The sequence below is a fragment of the Cupressus sempervirens genome, chromosome 2 (assembly GCF_028749045.1).
Source record: "Cupressus sempervirens isolate cs-2001-9-10 chromosome 2, ASM2874904v1, whole genome shotgun sequence".
Taxonomy (NCBI): Eukaryota; Viridiplantae; Streptophyta; class Pinopsida; order Cupressales; family Cupressaceae; genus Cupressus; species Cupressus sempervirens.
This window is the reverse complement of record NC_143119.1, coordinates 250,788,354-250,816,184: the sequence shown is the minus strand read 5'-3', so window position 1 is coordinate 250,816,184 and position 27,831 is coordinate 250,788,354. Positions and strand designations below refer to the sequence as shown.

Sequence of the window (27,831 nt, the reverse complement as noted above, 5' to 3'; positions counted from 1 at the left end):
CCTTTGTTTCTTTTTGCATGTTCTTAAATACCTTTATCATACGAATCATGTCCTTTTGGAGGGCTCAGACCTTCTTGCTGTTGCTTTCATCATCACTGCTATCTTCTGCTAAAGATGTGTCGTCATCTAAATCCGACGAGCTACTCTTCTTTTTTTTGGTCTTCTATTTACTTTCTAGGTTCATGGCCCAGTTGTAAGCTTCAGTGTATGTCGATGGTGGCACGATCTTCATCTTCTTTCGCAGCTTCAGGTGAAGGCCTTCAATGAACCATCTTTTTTGTAGCCCATCGACCGGCTTATTCTCCATTTTATTGATCAAGTCCTTCAGCTTCCTGGTGTAGACTCGAACTATTTCATTCTTCCCCTGTTTTGTATTGTATATCTCTGTGACAATTTTGTTGTTGTCGCGCAACAGTTGAAATTCGGCAGTAAACTCCTCCTTGAGGTTATCCCAAGTGGTTAAGTTCTAGGGATCTACATCGACGAACCAGTCAATTGCAACACCCCGTAGGGTTGCCAGAAACTGTCGAACCCATTCGTTTGTATCTATTATGCCATTTTCCCTCCAAATCGTTTCACATGTTTTACAATGTCGGATTGGATTGACTATACCATTACCATCAAACTTCGGCAACTTTTCCTTTGGTCTCGCCATCACTACTAGATTTTGTGCGCGGGCGCTGTTCGATCTTGCTACACTAGCACTGTTTACTCCCACACCAGCGATCTGCACTCCCACACCGACAGTCTGCACTCCCACACCGGCGGTCTATTTTCCCACACCAGCGGTCTACTCTCCCACACCAGCGGTCTCAACAACTGCGAACTTTGGTGAAGAAGGATCTTCTGAAGTTGTCCCTTCCGAAAGTGTATCCTGGACGAAGAGTTCACTCCACACTCTTGCTCCCTCGGCACTCCGAGCCGTGCGAGTCGATTCTCTTCCGTTTGGACTCTCTTCCCTCGATGAATACAAATTCAAAAACTCCTCCCTTGCTTCTTCCACCAACTCCACCCACTGTCGAGTCTCCTCCAACAATTCTTCTGCACTTCTGTGTCCGTCGGCAATCTTCTGGAACCTCCTTCTGCATTCGGCTTGTGCCAAAATTAAATTTTCCTGCGCAGTACGTATTCTATCTTTTCCCCTTATCTTATTTTGATCTTTGTTAAGCTGATTTGGCATTAAGCTTCATTCCTCCTTCCAAGTTCATAGGGCAATGGCGCCAAATGTTTACCGCATAGATTAATTGATTAATGCATACACAATGAACAAGAATAGCAACAGCAATACTCCTTTATTCACATATGCCAAGAGATTACATTATGCTTGATAAGATAAGATAAGATGATTTACAATGATCCCAGACAGGTTATAAATACTTTCCGCCGAACCATCGGCTACAAAATACAAAATCTCTAACGGCATAACCAAGTCGGCTACAAAATGCAAAATCTACCGACAACAAATTCAACTACTTGAAGATTACTATAGGAAAGCAAAAGAACCATCATTGAACACTTATGTCAAAAATCACTCACAAAATTAAAATGGATCCTAGGCCGACTCATGGAACTAACATAAACTCTTAAAAGAAATCAATGGTATAGAAGGCCAAATTGGATGGCTTAGATATAAATATGGATGGACAGTAGTGGACTATGTGCGCAGGGAATTCCCTAAAACTGGGGAGAACTTTAGGTGGAGCAAAATATCACAATTCCCTATCTCAAATAGACTGAAAACAGCCCTAATAAATAATATTAGAACAGAGGAAGATATGCCTTACGGACAATAAAGATGAAATCATCACATGTGGTTCAAAGATAAGATAATACTCAATCAAAAGAAGAATGCTATTCAAAAAGTCCAAAGCAAATTGGGAGAATGGCCTTCAAAATTATTTTATCACAAGGTGGTGGTTCGCAGAGCAAGTGCACTCCTGTCGACAACTAAACAAACAAATTTTGATAGATGAAAGCTTACAAATTCTTGGTATTTGTGGACCTAGTTGGTGCCTCTTGTGCCAAAAGAATAGCGAAATGGCTAACCTTTTTATTAGTCTTGTCCCTTCACAACCAAATGTTAGGACTAACTGCAAAATTCTCTGTAATAGCAAGGATTGTGACAAAAAGATCTCTTAGTGTAATGTCTCCCATTGGGACCTTACTTTATTTATCCTTAATTTCTTAATTGCAGTTTGGATTGTAATGTCCCTTAATACGATTAGTTATTCATCTTGTTAGATTTAACTTTTAAGTTATCTGTACAAATTATTATCACCCATACCTACCTTATTACTACTCAACTCAATGAAGGAAGGATTAGGCATGCAACAGAGGTGCCTAGAGACCATTACAAATTCTTGGTATCTGTGGACCTAGTTGGTGCCTCTTGTGCCAAAAGAATAGCGAAATGGCTAACCTTTTTATTAGTCTTGTCCCTTCACAACCAAATGTTAGGACTAACTGCAAAATTCTCTGTAATAGCAAGGATTGTGACAAAAAGATCTCTTAGTGTAATGTCTCCCATTGGGACCTTACTTTATTTATCCTTAATTTCTTAATTGCAGTTTGGATTGTAATGTCCCTTAATACGATTAGTTATTCATCTTGTTAGATTTAACTTTTAAGTTATCTGTACAAATTATTATCACCCATACCTACCTTATTACTACTCAACTCAATGAAGGAAGGATTAGGCATGCAACAGAGGTGCCTAGAGACCAACTGCAATTGGCTCCCTCAAAGTTTAAAGATCTAAGCGCTTAGCCTATCTTGGGACTATGCCTACAAGGCGCTCAAGGCCGCTGATTTCTACCCTATCTTGGGAAAGACAACCATTGCTTGGATTTATACAAGCTCCTCCTTGAAAACATCCATGTCCTCCCTGCTCAGATGAAAATAGTAATATGTCTTGAGTATTTACATATCTGTATAACATAATTGATAAATAATTCTGATATTATTCTTATTAATCGATATATATATATATATTAGACCATATGCTGATTCTTTATCCCTGATAGTTTAAAAATAATATTTTGGAATTCAGTATCTAACTCGTAGATGCATTGCAACATCATTTTCTGTCACAATATGCTTGTTAGCAATGTAATAGATTCATTATTTACTTATATCTTCCTTTATAATGAGTAACAAATGTATTTTTAATCTGCTATTTTTCCATAGAATAACAGATACGATATATACAAAATAAGAAATGTCCCATGATGCTGGATGGTGTGGGAGAGATTTTATTATTATATTTCGAAAACAGAATGGATGGCATCCTTTAATAATTGATAAGACACCCATCTCACTCCTCCATAACTATTAGTTTACAAAGAATACCAATTATATTATATTATTAATGAGAACTTTATTATTTTATTGTTGCATTTATTATTTATTCATTCTTATTTCTGCAAGGGGACATGACACTTAGAATTCCTACTAAGTGGGTCGTTGTCATTTAGGAATGTTGTGTAGGCAAAATTTTGGGTGGTGGCTCTATCAATGGGAGCGTGGCAAGTGTGGACAGAAAGAGGCAGAAGGAAATTTAGTGACACAAGAATCAATGAGAACGAAGTAATGAATAATGAGAGCCTATGTGATGTGGTAAATTTTGAAATGCCTCTTGATCTCTACATAGTTTTTGAGATAGAATAATGAAATTAAAAAACAACGGTGACAATTGAAAGTAATAAAAAAGGAACTTAATAACATACATAACAAGGGAAGGGAAGCAAATTGAATTGCCCCTCCACACACCAGGTTGAAACTTAATTTTGACATAGCCGCAGAGGGCAACCCTGGTCCTGTTGCGGTCAAATGTATTTTATGTTAGGATTAGATGACAAAAAGCTAATGGCTACATGCAAATATAACCAATAATGCAAAGAAATAAAGCAGAAAGACGACACAAATATTTAACATGGTTCACCCAATCTTGGGATACATCCACAAAACAAAGTGTCCAATATTATTATCCAGCGAAGACTAAATTATAGTCTCATACATTTTACAATAAACCACGGCTTAGTAGCCCTTTAGGCAATCTACCAATGTCGGTTAAAAGTAAACTCTAAAATACTTGATGAGTCAACCTAGGGAAATGCTTGACAAGTTAACCCCATGATAAATGATGAGTGTGCAGTACTTACCTGATCAGTTGCTTGCCTGATCAGTCACCACAAACTAACATTTTAGAGAAGGGTCGGTAAGTATGTACTCTATCTTGGAAACTTGCTGTTGCCACCAAAAAAGAGGTGAAACAGGAGGCATTTGCAAAGGGACTATAGTTATTTAAAGAAAAAAAGCTAGATCATATACATAGACACAGGATTTTGCATGTGATTAATGTAATAAAGAAGGAAATTTCAAACAAGGCATTGAAAGAGTGGATACAAATAATTTGGGAATGCCTAGACAAGATAGGCAACTTCTCGTTTGTGCACATAGTAAGAAAAGTTGATGAAGCAGCAGACTTATTGGCAAATTGTGGGGTCTCCCAAGATGAGGTTGAGGTAGTATATTCCAACCAAATGACTTTGCTGGTTCTAGAAGACATTTTAGCAAAGGAACCGAATCGGGGTCTGACGATGAAGAGATGTTGATTGAATAACTGATATTGATGCAAACTGTGTTTTGGCAGCTCACAGGGAATGTCATCCTCTCTGATAAAGAGGTTGAATTCAATTTTGATGGGCAAGGCTCTCAATAGATATGGGAGTTTCTGATGACTCGGCAAATTTTGCATTTATACCATGATCACTAACAGCAACTAACATACAAGAAATGCATATGATTACCCTGCTAGAGACTTGCCACACATTTTTACAGTCAAATATTTGCAGCGTGATTTTTTTCCTAAATTTTAAAAAAATGAAATAAATAAAATCAAAGTTGTCCATATATATGTTCTTTGCTGTATTTTCTGGGTAGTTTGTTCTAATTTTTGCATCAACGTTTTGGAGCACACTCTGTGATCCATCATCAGAATGAGAGATTTTTTTTTCCATTCGCTCTCTCATCCTGATGATGGATCACAGAATGCGATCCAAAACGTTGATGCAAAAATTAGAACACAATCTACCCAGAAAATACAGCAAAGAATTTTAATGGATTGTGGAAAACTACTATCTATCTATCTATCTATCTATCTATCTATCTATCTATCTATATATATATATATATATATATATATATATATATATATATATATATATATGTTGTCAATTGAACATAAACGTGTGTGAATGCATGAGCAGAGCTTACTGTGAAATAATTATAAAATGTAGCATGCACTACCCCTTCAAAATAACCAATAATGTACAAAACCAGAGGCAGTATTGAAGTTTTTTGTATATCTATGTGTACAAATGTACAGGAAGTTATTACTTTGTTTCAAAATGTATGCATCTAGACAAAATACATAACAAAATGCAGCAGAGAAATTTAACCTGCTCTGCAATACTGGCAGCTTCTGCATATGCATCTTGAATATTTTCAGCTAGTCTATGGAGAAAAATATTTGATATTCCACCAGCAGCCACAATGAATGGACCAGTAGCTAATGTCAAAAGAGCTATCTGCCAGCTATTTATAAATCCCACAGCAAGGCCTCCGAAAAATGTTGCCATGTTATGGACATAATTGCCAACCTGTTACAATTTCATTTTGCTTATCCCCAGGTGCTAGTTGAACACTGAGAAAAAGTATTACAGAACAATGCAACATATATATCTTGAGAGATTAAATTTTAAAACAATCGCAGAAATAATAAAAAATGAAATATACCTTCTCACTAAGAGCAGATTGAATTAGAAGCACATCCCCTAACACTTGGCTTACAATATCTCCATTATTTCCGTAAGTGTCAAAAAAACTCATGTCTTGATTTAACAATACTTGAACATACTTGGCTCTAATGACAGCTGTCTGTCTCTCTGCAGTGAGAATCCAACAGGATACCTCTGTTTTGAAAAATCAGGTTAAAATAGGATGCATCTGCAAAAGAAAAAGTAACCCAGAAACTAGCAGCAAATAACTAAAGCCAGATACAATCTTAAAGTTCCAAAACTAAAGCTTCATCACCGGTGGTATTGAATTAAAACAAAACTAAAGCTTTCACACATTGTTAACAAAAAGGTTTAAGATTCATCCAATCAAATGATGTATAAGTGAAAAGGGGCAAAGGAAAGCTCACCAATCCACCCAACAACAAATACGCCTCCAGCTATATAAACAATATACAGAGCATGCTGCACAGAAATCAGGTATTCTGTAAGTGAATGTCGAAAGTTTCTGGACACAGGTACACTTTGAACAACGTTTCAAATTTCAACTCTGATGACAAACGTCTTTTATCATCCAATGCAAGCAAATAAAACAACTATAGAAATATAATGCCTTCAGAATTAAAACATTAACTGAACTTGATAGTTCGTTGATAGAAAAAACACTTCAAAGCATAAAATGGCAAGAGCAATTCTACATTCCTGTGCAATATAGAATATATCCATCCAGTTGTGCAGAGTAAACTATTGACTTATAGACTAGTAATATAAAGAAATGATCATCAACATCCACCCAGAGGCCAGCAGACATGCCAGCTAAGAAAAAGAGTTCATCTTCAGATGTCCAGTCTAGTAATTTTCTAGAGACTGAACGATTCTGCATCAACCGCTCCAAATTATGAGTGCAAAAAGTGCATTGATTTCTCTTAGAAATTAGCCCCACTTGGGCCAACAATAGTGTGATTGCAGAGGTGTCAGAAGCTCAGTTTACATCACTCTAGCAGCAAATAGAAGGTCCTAGGTTTGGGTCCCTAGCTGGTCATGAGCACTAACACAAGAAGTTATCAGAACCAAGGTAGGCTGAGAGCCCGAGGCACATGCAATGTGACTTAGGGGTTGTTGGAAATAAACCACGTCCAGACCAATGATGAACTAGCCACAAAGCAGCCTATATAGCTCAGTGGTAAAGTACTCCAGCAGCAAATTAAAAGCCCTAAATTAGAGTCCTAACTGGTCCAAGAGCAGAAGCTCAACAATCAAAAAATTTAACCAAATTCACCATTGGGGTCATCTAAGAAAGCAGTCATTGGCATTGGAAAGATCAACATTTAGAACTGAAAGGATCAAATTTGAGGGCATCAGAAGTCTAAGGCATTTATAATTTTTATAACAAGGCACATGGCTCATAGCCCATGATGGAAGATTGTCCTACGTTTTGAAACCATGGGTCATGGTAGATTTTTCTGCCGCAAAATGGTTATCTTGGAATTTGAGATCATACTGCAATGTGGAAAACCAATCCACATTCAGGTTAGGCTGAAAAGTTCACAAGCGAGGAAATAAATGAAAATTTCACAAATTTTCACCAAATGTAATCATTTTATCCTAAATTTGTATCAATTTAAGAAATACATAAAATCAGAATTCCAATATTGCATACCTATTACACATGACTTAACTTTTTCTAACAATTGATTTCCCCGTCAAAGAAAACTGATAGCTCAAACTTCAATCACTGAAAAATGTGTTCCAGTGAAAAAGAAACTTGAAAGACTAACTGTTGGCAAGTGAGTGATAGGTGAGTGTTCAGATGTTGTCACTGATGGCAACATATCTCATTTGCATGATCACTTAACAATCAGTTTTGTTATGGTATAAGTATGAAAAATGCCTAAGGCCAGGGAGGGAATGCAGGATACAGTCAGACAGATTTGGTCAGCGACGAGAGCATACTTATTAGGTGAGGCCATAATTTTGGGGATATGAAATATACAGTATGTATGAACTACTAGTATGGTCGCTTGTGTTAATATGAAGTCTAGCATGTGCTTTGGTGATGCAAAGCATAATAGACCCAGTATGAAAGAGTTTCAGGACAGTATATGTGATTGGGTATTTTGGCTTAGCAAATTGAATTGCCTTGTCAATTCAATTGCTTAACAATAGCAGGACAACATCCAATGACTTAACTCTTGGATAGCATGGTTTCAAGAAATTGTTGATTACCACTGGCAGTTCTGAATCATTGATTCAAGAAATCAAACAGAATCTTTCAGTATTTTGAAATAACCAACCTTGGACTTTTGTCATTACTGCCTAGGTGTCAAGGTTTGGCAGCAGTCACATGGCATCTTCATCTACATCTATGGTGTTTGTTCCCAAGTTATCAACCAAATTTGGTTCTCCTGTTGAGAATGAATCAACATTCAGACAATTAGTGAGCAATTTGATATATCTTGACGCCAGTAGATTTCATCTCAATTTTACAGTGAGTTACATATCTCACTTCATGATAGCTCCCATTTCATATCATTGGGTTGCAACAGAAGCACATCCTGGACTATTTCAAGGGCACTCCCAATTTTGGTATTCTCTATGGACGGAACAAAGATGCCTAGCTTATTAGTTACACGGACTCAGATTAGGGAGGCTCGGTTGGTGACAAAAAGTCTACTTCTGAGTTTGTCTTCAGTTTGGGCACATGCACTGTTACTTGGACCAATAATAAGCAGCAGGTTGCATCCCTTTCGTCAGCAGGAACTGAATATAGGGGAACAATCAAAGCAGGTTGTGAGGCAGTTTGCCTTCGTAGGATTCTTTTCAATATCCATATACCTCAAGCAAATCCTTTGCCCCTCATTTGCAACAATCAAGCTGTCCTCAAACTTGCCAAAAATCCAGTCTTCCATGAGGGGACTAAGCATATTAACATTCATTGTCATTTTATCTGTTAGTGGGTTGAAGATGGATTTGCGGATTTGCAGAGTAATACTTCCCTGATTCCATAAAAGTTTCTCAAATTCAGAGGGCAGCTTGGTGTCTGTAATGGCACTTGGAACACCCTTGCGAAGATTTGGATAAACTATTATAATTCTCGCTTTTGAACTCGCTTCCAAATTGTAATTTGTAGGCTCTACATTGTTTCTTCTTCTAGTGATTCTAGAAACATACAAACTCCCCTTATCATATGATATTTAGTCCTTGAGCTCAAAAAAAAAAAAAAAAAACCCTTACAAGATAAGGTAAGTGCAATGTATGTTTTGTTGCTAAACACGAATATAATTGCATCCACTGTAATGCATGGTTTATGTCTTTGGCCTGAAGGGATTGTATTTAGGAAACATATACTCTGTAATAAAAGAGTGGAATGGTGCGTTGATATTAGATCACAATATTACGAAGTAATTGGTAAAATACTTGCTTAATATTAACAAAAACCGAGATGTCAATATATACAAAAGAATAAAACAATGTTTCCTTAGGAAACGATCGTAAAGAATAGAAACATTCTATTCTAGCTAAAAGAAAGCTAAAGAAAGCTAACAGATAACTACAGAGTAACTAATATTAGAAACATTCTAAGATTTACAATAGCTTACAAATAGATAACCATTAACTAATAATAAAAGCTTATCTATTATCATAATCCGCTTCCTTAATGGTTTAATCTATCCACAACACCAAGATGTAATCTGAAGTTTACGAACTTATCAGAACCAAGAGGCTTGGTGAGAATGTATGCAGTCTGATCCATGGTAAGAACATATTGCAAGTCTATTGTCTCGTCTTCAACCAGTTGTCGTATGTAGTGGTAATGGACATCCACATGCTTGGTTTGTTCATAGAAGACTGGATTCCGTACTAATTTGATAACGACTTCATCATCAACAAACAAAGTGATTGATTTTGTTGGTGACATGCATATCCCCAAGCATCCAACGAAGCCAAACAACTTCATAACCTGCCTTGATTGACCTTTTGTATTTGGCCTCTATAGAGGAAAGAGAAATTGTCTGTTGCTTCTTATTGGTCCATGTGACGACACCGGATCCCAAACTAAACACATATCCAAAAGTTGATATTTTATCGTCAACAAAGCCTGCCCAATCTGAATCTGTGAACCCACTAAGTCTAGGATAAGAAAGTCGAGAGTAAAGAAGTCCAAAACCTGTAGTGCCCTTCACATAACAAAGCACACGCTTTGCTGCCATCTAATGATCAGCCTTAGGAGCTGTCATAAAATGTGAGATGTAGCAAACTGTGAAGCTGATATCAAGCCTAGTAGCAAAGAGGTAGATGAGACTGCCTCCTAGTTGCTTGTATATAATATCATCAACAAGAGGAGAATTAGATTTGGTTGATAACTTGAGACCTTTCTCCGTGGGTGTAGATACAGGCTTGCAATCTTACAAACGAAATTTGTCTAATAAAGCCCTAGCATATTTGGACTAAGAGATGAATATACCAGAAGATTGTTGCCAAACCTCCACACCAAGGCAATAATGCATGAGACCAAGATCAATCATATCAAAAGACTGGCATAAATTTTATTTTATTTCCCGAATCAAAGATGTTGAACTGCCACTGATGATCAAATCTTCCACATAAATGACCAGAAGGATGATGTCACTATCAGTAGTCTTGATGTACAAATTTGAGTCTGAAGAACTCATCTAGAAGCCTTGCTCGCCAAGGTACTTATCAATTTTCATGTACCATGCCCTAGGGGCATGCTTCAAGCCATAGAGAGCTTTCACTAATCATAGGGGGATGTTCTTTACTAGCAACCTTGAAACCAGGAGGTTGCATCATGTAGACCTCTTCGTGGAGATCACCATTTAGGATAGCACTCTTGACGTCCATCAATGGACCTTCCAGCCAAACTGTGTTTCCATGGCTAGGACTTATTTGATTATGCTCATCTTTGCAGTAGGGATAAAGGTTTCCTCATAATCAAAACCTTGACGCTGAGAAAAGCCCTTTGCAACTAAACGAGATTTGTACTTATCCAAAGTACAATCAGATTTGTATTTGATTTTGTAAACCCATTTGCAGCCAATGGATTTCTTCCCTAGTGAAACATTAGAAAGGACCTAGGAGTTATTCTTCAATAGGCTCTGGTGTTCAGATGTCATGGCTTGTTCCCACTTTGGAATTACTTTAGCCTCGGAATATGTTTGAGGTTCAAACACATTGTGAATGTTGGCCATGAGAGCAAAATTAACTAACTCTATAGGTTTTCTCTTTTTCCGAGCAATTCTCTTATCAATGAGATCATCATCACGAAGATCAGCAAGTGTCTTAGCCCACCACTTAGGCCGTAGAGAAGAATGACCAGCATTAGTATCAGGAGATGCTCTATGATCATATTCCTCATCTCAAGAATCTAGATCAAACTCGGGTGAAACATCTACAAATCTAGGTGATCCTATACGAGAAGCTAGAGGTGTCTGCATAGGGATCAATGTTATAACTAGAGCTGTAGGAGCTACTTGAGCCCTCCCATCAGGTGGACCTAATGAAAGTCTAACTTCCAAATCATGAGCCTTCATAGGCTGGTTTGTTGGATCAGGAACAGAAGAAACATGCATGAATGGTCCTCACTGCTTATCAAAGACTACATCACAATTGTACAGGAGACAAGATGTCTCAATGTCAATCAAGCGGTATGCTTTATGAAGACTACTGTATCCGACAAGCATGAGTTTTTGACTGTTGGCATCCAACTTGGTGCGGGACGCATAAGGGATCCAAACAAAAGCAAGGGAGACAGAAACTTTTAGGTGACTAATTCTGGGCTTGCAACCTAACCTGGCCTCTTCTGGAGTCTTACCTTTGACCACCACTGTGAACGACCGGTACATAAGATAAACTGCAGTATTAACTACTTCTGCCTAGAAATTCTTTGGAACATGATTGTGTTTAAGCATGGATCGAACCATCTCAAGGATTGTTTTGTTCTGACATTCAACTACACTGTTTTGTTGTGTGTGGTGTGTAATTAACTGGTGTTTCATGCCATGAGTACAAAAGAAGCTAGAGAATTCATTAGAACAAAATCCCCCCATTGTCTAACCTAAAAGTAATAATAGATTACCTAAACTCTTTTTCAACTGAAGGATTAAACTTCTGAAAGACAGAAAATGCCCACATTTTTCTACTAAAATCATCAACGAACAACAAAAATTACCTAGACCCAAGAATAAGAGTGGCCATAGAGCCACAGATGTCAGCATGAACAAGTTGAAGTACCTGAGAAGCTCACCATGAATTGCCACTAGTGAAAGGTGTGCGATGTTGCTTCCCAGCCTACCATGCATCACAAACTCCAAGCTATTGAGTCTGAATCTCTGGCAAACCAAGTACAAGCTCATTCGAGCTAGCTGCAAAAGATAATGCAAGTTTATGTGCCCATACCGAGGTGAACCCACAATAATGGGTTATACTTTTTTTCCTAAACTGACACTGAACTGTGAATTTTCAAGAAAACTTTCACTTTTGGATGCAAATTGCCATTCAACGGTTACGAATTTGAAGATGAAGTAAATTAGAGTCTTTTAAGATTTTCCGTGTAGAATCCAATTTTTTTTTTTTTTTAATTTTAATTGATTTGATTGAATTATTTTTTCTCCCACGAAAAATTGGTATGTTATCAAAAACCTGATTTTTAAAGAGTGACATTGTTTTTGACACAACTTTTCCTCTACAATAGATATCAATGCGACTCTTCCGAATTTAAATTGTTAACATCCATACAAAAACCGTGGAGGTGATCTGATGTCTTTATCCTTAGTATTTCATATTTTATCAGAGTTTAAAGTTGACCTAACAAGAATTTGGACATACATGGCTTTTGACACACGTAACTTATTATATATTTACCCGATTTCAATTTATTTTTTATTGAAAGAGGACTCGAATACGAAGACCGTAGTTATTTTTCCAATTTTTTTCTCTTAGTTACTATTTTCCCATGAGCGTCCAATATATAGGTTTATTTTTTATAACAAACCTCTATTCAATTCACATGCAAAAATGTATATCTAAAAAATTCAAAATGTAGCAAAATCATAGTCATTAGAAAGTTCATTCAAAGTATTATCATGCAAAACGACATGACTTTAGTGCTCCATTTGAACTTGGTAATGGAGCCTGGAAGCCATGAAATCATACTAAACCTTCTCACACTTCAAAAAAAAACCATAATCTTCTTAGTTTCAATAGAAACAAATCTATCGAAATAAAAAATATCGGATTCGATAGAAACTAAAGTTTCTAGTTCCGATCGAAACTAGAAACCTTAACCATGTTGGTTAAGGTCGTCAGCTTTAGTTTCGATCGAAACTAGAAAGTTTAGTTTCTATCAAAACTATTAACTCTAGTTTTGATCGAAACTAGAGTCGACCTTTAGGCGTGCTCTAGTATCAATGGAAACTAGAGTCGGCCCCAAGGGCTTACTCTAGTTTCGATCAGAACTAGAGTTGGCCTTAAGGGTCTTTTTTTTTAAATAGAAATTGTCATATAAATAAATAAAAAAATTCAATTCTAACATTCAAATAATTTGCACTTCAATTAGGAGGGAGGAAATATTTTGCAACTTTTGTTTTCGAGTTTTGGAAAAATAATTTGCAACATGGGCAATAAAGGTAAAAGGGCGAGTAAATATTCACAAAGAAGATCTGACAAACAAGAAAAAGAAAATTGTCGAAAAACTTTAACAAGATATTATAGGAGGCAAAGTATGTACATGTGCAATATATTTTTTCCAATGCATATTTAGTTCATATAGTGTGCAATCGTATTATAGACTTCCTTTATGTATATAGTCAGGATTAGCGTTTATTCAATTAGGAATATGGTAAATATAAACTTAGGGTTACTATTAATTTAATATTAAAGGTTTATTGAATTATGAATATTTAGCATTAGGTTTGTTAAATTATGAATATTTAGCATTAGGTTTTATTAAATTATGAATATTTTGTCTTATTAGGGTTTATTAGATTATGGTTTTTAAATTATGAATATTTACAATTTTAGGGTTTATTACATTATAGTTTTTAAATTATGAATATTTACAATTAGGGTTTATTAGATTATGGTTTTTAAATTATGAAAATTTACAATTAGAATTTATTAGATTATGGTTATTAAATTATGAATATTTAGAATTAGGGTTTATTACATTATGGTTTTAAATTATGAATATATATTTAGAGTTTGGGTACATTTCAATTATGGTGTTTTAAATTATGAATATTTATAATTTTCGGGTTTATTACATTATGCTTTTTAAATTATGAATATTTACAATTAGGGTTTATTAGATTATGATTTATAAATTATGAATATTTACAATTAGGGTTCATTAGATTAAATGATTTTTAAATTATGAATATTTAGAATTAGGGTTTATTACATTATGGTTTTTAAATTATGAATATATATTTAAAATTTGGGTATATTTTAATTATGGTGTTTTAAATTATGAATTTATTTAGGACGTAGTGAAACAAAACAACCTACTAAGATTGGAGAAGGTTCATCCCAAGTTCAAACATGTATGTATGCACACATCTCGAGCGCAAACTTATAATCTCTACAAATTCTAGATTTCTACCCAGGTGTAGAAGCAAACTTTATATCTTTGATTCTTAATTTTAGAGACAAATCCCCAAGTACAAACTTGCTTGATTTAATTTGTTATATCGTGCACATGCAGTAGTAGATGATGAAAATGTTGGACATGAGGAAATTGAAGATGAAGCAATGGCTATTGAAGAAGGACCATCCAAATGAGATAAAATTGTATTTAATAGTTCATTTGTTATATATATATGTGGACACTAAAGAATAGTTGTATCTCAAGTCTTTATTTTAATTTTTCTTGCAGCCCAAGATCAAACAACAAATAAAAATGTTAATCTAGCTCAAAGTTTGAAGAGAAAAATTAATCATAGAAACATAGATCATTTAATTGAAATGAATGTGGAAAATTTGAGAGAATATGTTAGTCAACCTACAAATACTACGAAGAGGAAATTGAATAAAAAGTCTAAAAAAATAATTGCACAATTTGAGAATCTTGATACAGTGGAGGAAACTCAACTATTATCAATTTCACTTCTTAAAGATAAATTAAAAGAGTCATTGAAACTATTGGGTATAGATACAAGTGTAAAAAAGAGGAAGACTTCTAAACTACAAAAAGATATTGTTGAAAGTGTTTAGGAAGGGTTACACTCCATTGGGAAAAAATCTAGATCTGCAGATAAATCCATTGCACGAAGAGTGATATTAACATCTCTTTTAAATAAGAAATCATGGCAAAAAAGACAAATCTAACATTTGTTTTAATATATTACATTGTTTGAATGTGTGTACATTACAAATTTAAATATACATGTGTACATATCCACAATATGTCCATGTATGTACAACATGATGTTATATATATATATATATATATATATATATATATATATATATATATATATATATATATATATATATATATATATATATATATATATATACATGTGACATATATGTATATATACATGACATATTTATGTCATGTATATATGCATATGCATATTTACATGACATAAATATATCATGTATATATGCATATGCATATATACATGACATATATCTATCATATATGAATGATATATATAAAATGTAACTAAAACATATATACATATTTATATCATGTATGCATATAATATATATATGCATATATACATGACATATATATGCATATATATATACATGACATATATGCATATATGTCACATGTATATATGCATATGCATATATACATGACATATATATCATATATGCATATATACATACATGATATATATGCACATATATACAAAAATATATATATATATATATATATATATATATATATATATATATATATATATATATATATATATATATAAATTGAAGCAAAAAAAATATAAAGTGTAAGTAAAACCCTAAAATCAAAAACAAAAAAGGTATAAAACCAAATCCATACCCTTTTGGATGTTTCAATTTCGGATGCCTTTCTCACTTCTGCACTTTCAAATTGAAACTATACTTACAAAAATGACAGTGGGGTCGGGACCCGCGGACAAGCTTTTTCCTTTCCAAATGTTTGATCGAAACTATTAAGTATAGTTTCAATCGAACATTTAGAAAGCCCGACTGCAGTTTATTAAACCTGCGGCCGGGTTTAACTTTCGATCGTCACTATGTTATAAGTTTCAATCGAAACTTATAACATAATTTTGATCGAAACTTAAAAGTGTTGTTAGTTTCTATTGAAACTATGTGACTTTTTGGTTTCGATAGAAACTAATAAGTTTCTATCGAAACTTTGAAGAAAAAAAATTTTGGTCGCGAAATTTCGGAGGATTTGCTTCCTCCAAAAAAGTGTAACCCACTATTGTGGGTTCACCCACCGTTGATGCCAAAGTATGCTAATAGAAGACCGCCCAGCAGCCATAGCTAGGTCCCAAGAATCAATAAGTCGGAAAAGACCATGATTCTCAAGATCCACTACAACAATAGACTAAGTCACCCTATCAATGATGGTACACTGATGTGAACTGAAGGTGACATCCAACTGTGGAGAATGTCGCAGCGACTGACTAACTGAGAGTAGATTTAGTTTCATCCCTAGAATGTACTACACATCGAGGAAAATGAGATTCCTCCCAGCAAACGAAATCTGAATGTTGCCTTTGCCAACAACGGTCTACTCTTCTCCGCCACCAAAAATAATAGAATTTAAGGCTAGTAGTCGATGAACCAATCTCAGCGATAAATGAAATGACAAGAGGCACTTGAATCAATGTATCAGATAGACAAGTTCACATTATCTACTCGTCTTTTAGCCATAAAGGCAAAAAAGGCAAATTTCATCTTCTCACTGTGCTCTACACTATTTGTTTTGGGTTGCAAACCTGATTGCTTAGATTGGGCAGCTAAGCATTTCTCACATTCAACCTTCGTGTGACCAAACTTGTGGCAATAGTTGCATTGAATGTTCTTCTTTCGAGAGCCTTCTAAACCTAGAGCAGAGGACTTATGTTGAGAAGATTGCTGAGACTTGGGTTTATCCTTCTGAAAGGTTTTAGTAGCAAAGGCTTGCTCTGGAGGTGGCACTGGAACTGCTATCAAATTATTGTTTCCATTGATCTTGCTGAAGCAGAAGTGTGCAGAGATTTGTGATCTTCAAATCAACACCAAAAGACGTAATTGCGAGTCTCGATAAAATGCTTGTAGGACTTGGGTAAACTCTTAAGAGAAATGATTACAATGTCCTCTTCCTCCATCTTGCGACCAATGACAAACAACTGATCACTGATTTCTTGAATCCTATTCAAGTGAGCCTGGAGCGATTTTCGCTCATCCATGATAATAGAAACAGTGTGTTCTTCAAAAAGAAAGTTCTGCTTTTGTCAAAAGTCTCATGACGATTCTTGAGATGTGCCCATATCTCAACACTTGTCTTGTAGGATGGAATCCGAGAGAGTTGATTATCAACTATGGATAATTTGAGAAGCATCAACGCCTTTCGATTATTTATCTTTCATGTAACCTAACCGGTACCAGGGGCAATCGAACGCTGTGTAAGACCCAAAACAATCTAATCCATATTTCAATAATAAAAAATTGCTATTATCCACAACTTCCAAGTGCCATAATTCCAACCATTGAATTTTGAATTACTCTCGAACAAAATATTAGTCAAAGATGCTATAGCACGTTTTTCAATGAAAAAACATGAAAATTTGTGAAGGCATGTACTTCGAAGCAAGAAATGGAAGACTCAAAAAAATTGAAGGGGTACCCAAAAGATGGCTCGAAAAACCTAGAGAGAATATGTTGTCATTTTTTGGATCTACTAGCTAAAAATTTAAGGCACAACAATCAAGGCACCTCAAAAAATCTAATGAGAACCCAGTCGAGCTCTCAAAAAACCCACCAAGAATCTCTGATCATAAAAAAATATAAGCCCAAAAGTTAGGGTTTCGAACAAAAACTTCCTAGGCTGAAAAAAGCTTGAAATCAATGGCAAATGTGCAACAAAAAAAATAGTTTCTGGGCATGAATCTATCACTAAGGGATTTAACAAACCCTTGGTGTCACTCCCAGCGCTAGATGTGACGATAAAATGGAAAAAATGACCAAAAAAGTCTTCTTTTTTTTTTAAATGGCCAGAAAAAAATTAATCAATATTGATGGTCAATATTCTCAAACAAACCCTAGTTCGAAGCAAATATAGGGTCTGATAATTGTTCTCTATCCTGTACGATAAACAATAATTTCATAAACAAAATTATGATTTTCAAAAAAATTTAAAGAAGTGGCTCTAATACCATATTACGAAGTAATTAGTAAAATACGTGTTTAATATTTAATAGAAACCGAGAGGTCAATATATACAAAAGAATAAAACGATGTTTCCTTAGGAAACAATCGTAAAGAATAGAAATATTCTATTCTAGCTAAAAGAGAGCTAAAGAAAGCTAATAGATAACTACAAACTAACTAATATTAGAGACATTCTAATATTTAATAGATTACAAATAGATAACCATTAACTAATAGAAGCTTATCTATTATCGTGATACAAAATTGATGAATTCTATTACTGTTATTCTGACGGCTTCCTTAGTTCCTCATCGACTTGCCCTTCACTATTTGATTATGAGGCTCTTATTAAGAGTGGGAGTTATAACTTTTGATATCTTATAATGTCGCCTTGACGCTTGTAGCTCTATGTTTAAGTTGTCTCATATCCTCCTTGTGTATATCCACTGGATGCATGTTACTATTTGGTTAATGCAATACTGAACAATGCACAATTTTTATGGTTGATATAGATCGTCATGCTTCCTGACTCTTATTTTTGGCTTTGTTGTTGTGTCCTCCTTATCCGCTTTCCTCCTTTTTTTAATAGTGATTCAATGCAGCTTGAAATATCGAAAGGTTGCACCTATTTGCCACCAATAGTCACCTCATATCATTTAGTATTTGTCATTAGTTTCTTCCCACTAATCATTGCTTAACTCCAATAATGAAATACGTTATGATTAAAACTTTAGCGTCGATAATATGACTATCTTTGTCTATATAATCAATAATGGTTAAATACATTTTTTATTTGTTATTTTATTATTTTATTGCAACAGTAGTATTCTGGCTGCTAAACCATACCTTCAGCAGTGTACTATTTGACTTGAAGATTATTATAGCTTCATGATAATATATCTTTGTTGAGTTGGTTTTTAACTAATCTTCTATGTTCTTATGTATATACGAATGCTTTTCTTATTCCCTTGTTTGATCAGCAATTTAATGACATTTTCATCATTTGTTGCCGGTCATGTTAGCTAATACCATGCAATCGAATCTATACAAGTCTTGTTAATTATGGAGGTAATGTATTTGCTGCCTTAATATAATACATAGTAATTTATGCCAACATCCTTAGTTATTTATGATTAGTATTTAATACTATTATATTTGCTTGTTAAAATATTTTTCAATATTAGATTTTAGAAATAGTACAATGTAAGATTTATAATCAATAATTTTTTTATTTATATTTGCATTGTTGTTAATTATTTTATAGTATTATATCTAATAATAGATTATAATAGTATTGAGTTTATGAATTTATATTGTATCATTCTTATATTAATAATATAATTAAATAAATAAAATAATACTTTATTATTATTTATTCTTTTGTTTACTATTTGACTTGAAGATTATTATAGCTTCATGATAATATATCTTTGTTGAGTTTGTTTTTAACTAATCTTCTATGTTCTTATGTATATACAAATGCTTTTCTTATTGCCTTGTTTAATCAGCAATTTAATGACATTTGCATCATTTGTTGCTGGTCATGTTGGCTAATACCATGCAATCAACTCTATACGAGTCTTGTTAATTATAGAGGTAATGTATTTACTGCCTTAATATTATACATAGTAATTTATGCCAGCATCCTTAGTTATTTATGATTAGTATTTAATACTATTCTATTTGCTTGTTAAAATATCTTTCAATATTAAAATATTAGATTAATAATATATTCTTGTTATAATAATGTAAGATTTATAATCAATAATTTTTTTATTTATATTTGCATTGCTGTTAATTAATTTATAGTATTATATCTAATAATAGATTATAATAGTATTGAGTTAATGAATTTATTTTTTATCATTCTTATATTAATAATATAATAAAATAAATTAAATAATACTTAATTATTATTTATTCATTTGTTTATTAATTTACTTTCTTTACTATTTATTATTAAATCTTATTCAAAAATAGGGACATGAGAGTCCTTCCTTCCTGAAATTGCTTGTCCTCAAGCAATCCAAAACCTTCACATGAGAGTTATTTGCTTGTGCACAGTTTTAAGCCCTAAAATCATAATTGAGGTTAGAGATGTAAATTTGTAATACATATATAAATAGGAATTTATCAAATCTAAATGTATTTCATTATAAAAATCTTAAGACAAATCAAAAGGTAGAATTTGTCCCGTGATAAGTCAGATGAGTAATCCTTATAATCATTAGTAGAGAATTTAACTCTTCCCACATCTTATGGATACTTTTTCAATATGTACTTGTAAACCTTAGAGGAGACTTTATCTTGTCCTAGGCCTCTATGGAAATCCCTTTAGGACTACCATCTTTATTTAACCATTAGGAGAGACTTTATCTCATCCTAAGGCCTCTAAAGATATAATCTCTACTTTGCAGTAGGGTGCCTAAGCAGTTCTCCTATGATCATAGCGTAGTTGGGTACCCTACTAGCAGTTCTCCCTTGACTGCTACTGTGGCAGGGTACCATCAATAGTTCTCCCTCAACTACTTATGCAATAGAGTTCCCTTAGCAGTTCTCCCTCACTTACAACATAGTAGAGTGCCCTTACTACAATTTTCTCTTAACTATCACTATAAGGGGAATGCCCTTCACGATTCTCCCTTAATTGTATCATGGGTCTCTTCTACAATAGGGTGCCCCAGTGGTTCTCCCTTAATAACAAAGCAATATAGTGCCCTTACAGTGGTTCTCCGTACATGCTACCATAATAGGGTAACCTAGCAATTCTCCCTTACTTGCAACATGGGTCTCTTTTGCAATGGGGTGCTCAATTAATCTCCCCTAATCACAGAGAAGAAGGGTGCCCTTGTAGCAATTCTCCCTAACATGCTACTATAATAGGGTACCCTAGCAATTCTCCCTTGATTGCAGCCTTGAGAAGGTGCTAACCATAGGATGCCCTAGCAGTTCTCCCTAAATTACAGTGTAGTAGAATAACCTTATAATAGTTATCCCTATTGTTATTTTAGTAGGGTGCCCTCACAAATCTCCCTTAATTGCCACTCTTTCCCTATATATAAATTGAATATCAAAAGTATATTAATAATCATAAAAATATTTACATTTTTTTTTTAATATCTACTTTATTGTTTGAAATTAAATCTCTCGATTAGGATATGAGTATGGTTAAACTTCCTTGAAGCGATTTTCAATTCCCACATTCTACTTAGATATTCTTGAGACTCCCTTGATCACACTTTGTTTTCTTGTGTGGAGTTTCTTCCTCCTCTATTTCAAGTGTTGCTTCTATTTTATGGAGTTCACTCTTCTTGTCGTACTTATGTCTTGGTTCTCAAGGGCCTCTGCATCTTAACCACGTCCTTCCATGTGTCCTCTTTTTATTTTTGGGTTTCCTTGCTTGGGCATTAGTGTCCTCTACTCCATCTTCCTTTGCAGAAATAACATTCTTTTTCTCTATGATCTTTTCTCAAGTCTTCATGCCTATATTTTGTCTTGGTTGTAGAATTCTTAGATCTTTCTTTTGAAGTCTATGTTCTTGCTTTTATAATGGTTTCTTCCAAGTTTTGCGGTTCAAGCGGCTTTATAGAGTTTCCAATGGAGTCTTTCAATCCTTCAATAAACATATGAATGAGTCTCTTTCACGAAGGGTCTGGAACCATAACTCATAACCCTTGGAATTCGCAAACGAACACTTCCACTGTTCCAATTTTTCTAAGTTGAGCTAGTTCTTGGAAATACCATTCAGGATCCTTATCATCAAATTTGTTTATGAGCTTTTGAGAGAGTTCTTCATAAGATTTTATGTTTTGATGCCCTAATGAAATGCATCTATGGGTCCACCAATCATGTGTTGCTCCCTCTAAATGGAGTATTGCAAATTGGAGAGCATCATCTTCTGTCATGGGACTTAAAAGTAAAAAACGCGTTTAATTTTTCTAACCATACGTGGGTTATAAGTTATAACCTTTCCCAATCCATCAAAATTTGAAATTTTTACTTTGTTGACTTTATGTTTGAGTTCTTCGTTTACTTTTTTTCTAGGTATCTCTCTTCGCTTATCTTCGCAAAATTCCCTAAATGATACCACCTCTCTAATGTGAGGTTCTAGAGCTGCATAAGCTCTTGTAATGTCTTCAATTCTAGTAATTGATTTTTCTATTCCTTCTTCTCTTGGTATCTCTCCTCTGGGTAAGAATGGGGTTGAGTTATCCCCACTGCAGAAGATGTGTTATTATTTTCTGAGTTAAGTAGAACTAACGTCTCTTGCATGGGTAGGATGACTTTTCAAAATATTGATTGGATTTCCCATATATTGCAATGCTTGAAGAAGTGCTTGATTTGATTTTTCCATTTGACTGTCAAGGTTTGGTTTGTTTGTTCAATATAGGTTCTCATTTCATTTGCTAAGTCAATCATTGTGGTTCTCCTTGTTCTTGCTTCATAAGTTTCCATAATCTTCTACGCACAGGATGGCAAGATTATGCTCTGATACCATCATAATGGCCCTTGGAACACCCTTGTGAAGATTTGGAAAAACTTCTATAATTCTCGCTTTTGAGATCACTTCCAAATTGTAACTTGTAGGCTCTCCTTTGTTTCTTCTTCTTGTGATTCTAGAATCTTACAAATTCCCCTTATCTTATGATTTTTAGTCCTTGAGTTCAAAAAAAAAAAAAAAAAAAAACCTTACAAGATAAGGTAAGTGCAATTTCCAATTTGTTGCTAAACACGAGTATAATTCCATCCATTGTAATGCATGCTTTATGTCTTTGGCATGATGGGATTATATTTAGGAAACATATATTCTGTAATAACAGAGTGGAATGGTGAATTGATAATAGATCAGAATTTATGAATTCTATTACTCTTATTCATCACTTCTATATCCAATATCTTCCTTAGTTCCTTATCGACTTGCCCTTCACTACTTGATTATGAGGCTCTTATTAAGAGTGGGAGTTATAACATTTGATATCTTATAATGTCGCCTTGATCAATACACTAAATTCAACACTTGTAGCTCTATGTTCACGTTGCCTCATATGCTCTTTGTTGTGCATATCTATTGAATGCATGTTACTGTTGAGTTGATGCAATATTGAACAATGCACAATTTTTATGGTTGATGTGGGATCGTCGTGCTTGCCAACTCCCTTTTTTTATTTCGTTATGCAGTTGTGTCCTTATCTGCTTTCCTCCTTTTTCTTTAATAGTGATCCAATGCAGCTTGAAATATAGTAAGGTCGTTACCTATTTGCCACCAGCAGTTGCCCCATATCATTTAGTATTTGTCATTAGTTTCTTCTCGCTAATCATTGGATAACTCCAATAATGAAATACGTTGTGATTAAACCTTTAACTCTAGTGTCAATAATATGAATATCTTTGTCTATATAATAAACAATGGTTGAATACATATTTAGTTTTTTATTTTATTGGTTTTATTGAAACAATGGTGTTGTGGCTAACCATACCGTTAGTATCAGCATCGTACTATTTCACTTGAAGATTATTATAGCTTCATGATAATATATCTTTGTTGAGTTGGTTTTTCACTTAATCTCCTATGTTCTTATATATGTATGAATGCTTTCTTATTCCCCTGCCCGATCAGCAAATTAATGACATTTTCATCATTCGCTGCTGGTCATGTTGGCTAATACCATGCAATCAATTCTAAACAAGTTTTGTTAATCATAGAGGTAATGTATTTGCTGCCTTAAAAATAGTGATTTATGCCAGCATTCTTAATTATTTATGATTAGTATTTTATACTATTATATTTGCTAATTAATATATCTTTCAATATTAAAATATTAAATTAATAGTATATTCTTGTTATAATAATGTACCAATTTCTAATCAATAATAGATTATAATATTATTGAGTTTATGAATTAATATTATACCATTCTCATATTAATAATATACTTAAATTATTACGATAAAAGATAGTTTCTATTATCTCTGTTTAGTATCTAATGCTTATCTATTGTATATCTCGTGTAAATATTAGAAAGTTTCTATTATTTAGTTTCCTATTTCTAGAATAGAATGTTTCTATTCTTTACAATTGTTTCCTAAGGAAACATCGTTCAGTCTCTTGTATAAATTGATTTCTTGATCATTGTTAATAACAAGTTTTTCCAATTACTTCGTAATATGGTATCAAAGCAGGTCAATGGGATTTCATAAAATTTGGCAGATTTTTTAAGGAAAATTTGAGCCCTTTCTAATCTGGAATTTTTTTCCAGAAACTTGTTTTTTCGATTTTTAGAAATAAAAATCGTATTTTATGAAACTTTTGTGGTTTGTCTTCAAGGACTTTTACTGGAAATTGCAAGTCTGGTTAGGGGTTTTCATCTCTCGATTTCTTGGTTGTAGCAAAAGTCTGTATTTTTAGGATTGCATGTACTTGTATGTGCTTGCATGTTGCTTGCATGTGCTGGTTAACCATGCGAAGTCTCGTGTTTTTGCTGCCCTTAAAGTTTTTTTGATGTGTTTTCATAATTTTCCCCCTTAAAAAATTTGATGGGTTTTCATAATTTTTTCCCTTACAAATTTTCTAATGGGTTTCATAATATTTTCCCAAAAAAAGAAATTATTATGGGTTTCTATACTTTTTCCCTAAAAAATTTCTAATTCTATATAATTGGCAAAGTTGTGTGGAATTCCTTTGTGGGTCTATAATTTTTTCCTCAATAATTATCTAGTGGTTTTTATCGTTTTTCCTAAAAAATGAAGCTTCGTATTGTCTAGTTTTGATTTTTTTTTCAGCTCAAAAATCATGTTAGGTTTTGATCAATTATTCACCTCAAAAATCATGTTCGATTTTTCTCCTTAAAAAATCACATCTTTTTGCAGTCTATTTTGGAGCATCATGCCTCATCTGCAAAGTTTGGAGGGTTTGCGATTTTTCCTTAACATCATGCTAGTTGTTCTCAGTGTTTGTCTCTATCTCCAGGGAAGAACAACTTTGTTATCCAACCTCAGGTTAAACATTCTGCAATGATTTTATATTAGATGTTTTGCTGATTCTGGGAGTGTTTGTGGCAAACTATCTCAATGGCAGAGTCAGTGGCAGGCTCTTGTCTTGTTTTGCAAAGCATTCAAGAAGGGGGCGCCCTTCTATGATCTTTTATAGATGAATTTTGGTTTCTTGGTCATTAACATTTTGCAAATCCAAGGAGGGTCTCACTAGCAGCAAAACGCTTTTTAGGATTTCTAACCTAAAGACAATTATTAGACAATGACCATTAAAGGAGGGTATTAGAATATTCTAATGTTTCTTTAATGGTCATCTTAGTTAGTCTTTAGTTTATTAGTTAGTTTCTATTACTGTCATTAGTTCACGATTGTTTCTTCTAAAAACATCGCCTTTGTAATTCTATATAAGGAGCTTTCGTCTCCTTTGTTTAATACAACTACGGCATCATCAGTTTACTCTAAACTCTAAACTAAACTTTCGAAAATAATTATAATTTCTTTATTGAAATTATCTACCTTTTATTTTCAAAATTATTTTCATGCATATTTGCTTCCAAAACCTCTAGTTCAACTAGGGTTTTCTGCCAAAAAATCGCACCATTTTGTCTGTAACTCCTGCGATTTTTTCTGGTCTGCAAACTCACGCCCTTCTATCTGCAACTAATGCGACTGAATCCTCTAAAAATCAAGGATTATTCTCCATTGTTCACGTAGAGGTCTGTTGGTTGCCATTTCTCTGCAACTCACACCCAAATTTTTCTACCACTCGCATACAAATTTCTCTGAAAATCGCGCATTTGTTTTGTGGCCTGTTTTTTCCATTTTTTTTTTTTTTAAGTGGTCATTAATTGCCTATTTGGAGGCGTCAAGGTTTTTACAAGCCTTTTCTATTTATTTGCACCCAAATTTTGTAATTTTCTCGGCAAATCTTGCATTTTTCTAAGCTTTTTTGCAGCCAAGGCTATTTTTGTTTGAAACCCTAAATTTTTGTACTGGATCAAAAAACATTTATAGATTCTTGGTGGGTTTTTTGAGAGCTCAACTGGGTATTTGTCCGTTTTTTCTAGGTGCCTCAATTTTTGATCTAGCAAACCCAAAATCCGACAACATATTCCTTCTTGGGTTTTTCAAGCTCTCTTCTAGGTACCTCTTCATTTTTTTTGTGTCTTTTGTTTTTTTGCCTTCAAGTATGTGCCTTAAAAAAATTTCACACTTTTTCAACGAAAAAATATTCTATGGCATCTGACCAATATTTTGCTCGAGGGAAATTAGAAGTTCAATGGTCACAATTATGGCATGTGGAAACAAGAAATGCTAACCATCATCGAAGATCATGACAACGATAAGGTAACAATAGATAACCATTGGTTCACAGCAATCTGCTCAATAGAAGTCCTCTACTCCATCTTTAGAAGGCTCCTGGAAAAAGCACATTTAATGCAACTATTGCCACAAGTATGCTCACATGAAGGTTGAATGTCAAAAGCGCTTAGCTGCCCTATCTAAGCAATTTGGTTTGTAACCCACAACAAACAGTGCAGAGCACTCTATGTGGAGAGAATCTACCTTTTATGCTTTTTGACAGCTTCGTGCTTTGAATAGATTAACCATTAAGGGAGGGTATTACGATAATAGATAGTTTCTATTATCTTTGTTTTGTATCTAATGGTTATCTATTGTAATCTCCTGTAAATATTATAGAAAGTTTCAAATTTTAGTTTACCATTTCTAGAATAGAATGCTTCTATTCTTTACGATTGTTTCCTAAGGAAACATCATTCGTCTCTTGTATAAAGAGGTCTCTTGCTCACTGTTAATAACAAGCAAATATTTTCCAATTACTTCATAGTATAAATTAATTAAATAATGTTTTATTATTATTTATTCTTTGGTTAATTAATTTACTTTCTTTAATATTTATTATTAAATCTTATTCAAAAATAGGGACATGACAGTGTCATTGATGAGTTACCATTAAGAGAGGGTAATAAAAATAATCTCTCCTAAGTTATTCTATCTTATTTTAATGGTCACTTCTAGATATTGTAGATATCCTGAATAACAGATTTTTCTATTATTGTGTGTTTTTGTAGAGACATCTCAATTGTAAACTCTATAAGAACAATTTGTTATTTGTTAATAGATCATCCAATATTCTACTAAATATATGTCTAATAGTCATTGATGGCAACATTCATCAATAAAAAAGCTCAAACAACCAATCTCCAAAAATATCTTGAATTTTGCCCCTTTAACAACAATTAAAAGGGGCTAAAAGGCAACCCGAGGGTTTCAGGGATTGGGTTAGTTGTCAGAGACAGCAATGTGCACTTTTTAATGGTAGGAGCAAGAAAACTTCCTAATGGCACAAATAACAGTGCAGAATGCCATGCAGCTCTGATAGCAGTTCAAATAGCCATTAAAGAGGGGATTAAAGGAATCCATTTAGAAGGAGACTCTCTACTTACAGTGCAGGCAATTTCCAAACTTAGTGTTAATGCATGGCATCTGCAACCTATTATCAATCTCATAGAGCAAGAATTACAAAAATTTGAAGACTTTAAAATTTTACCATATTAAAAGAGCAGATAATAAAGAAGCAGACATCTTATCCAAAAAGGCTCTAACGATGAATGATCAGAATTTAAGGTTAGAGAAAGCATATTTGAAA

At 33.9% G+C, this 27,831-nt stretch overlaps 1 protein-coding gene across 1 annotated transcript in view; it reads right to left on the bottom strand.

The window, feature by feature from the left end:
- LOC149571999 (ABC transporter B family member 20-like) overlaps positions 1-27,831 on the bottom strand; it is a 141,672-nt gene that overhangs the window by 54,776 nt on the left and 59,065 nt on the right. The window contains exons 3-5 of the mRNA XM_089813370.1: positions 6,206-6,260; positions 5,797-5,972; positions 5,460-5,660 (exon numbers count right to left, since the gene is read on the bottom strand). Of these exons, the coding sequence (XP_089669496.1) occupies positions 5,460-5,660; positions 5,797-5,972; positions 6,206-6,260 (432 nt within the window). The remainder of the gene's footprint in view (positions 1-5,459; positions 5,661-5,796; positions 5,973-6,205; positions 6,261-27,831) is intronic.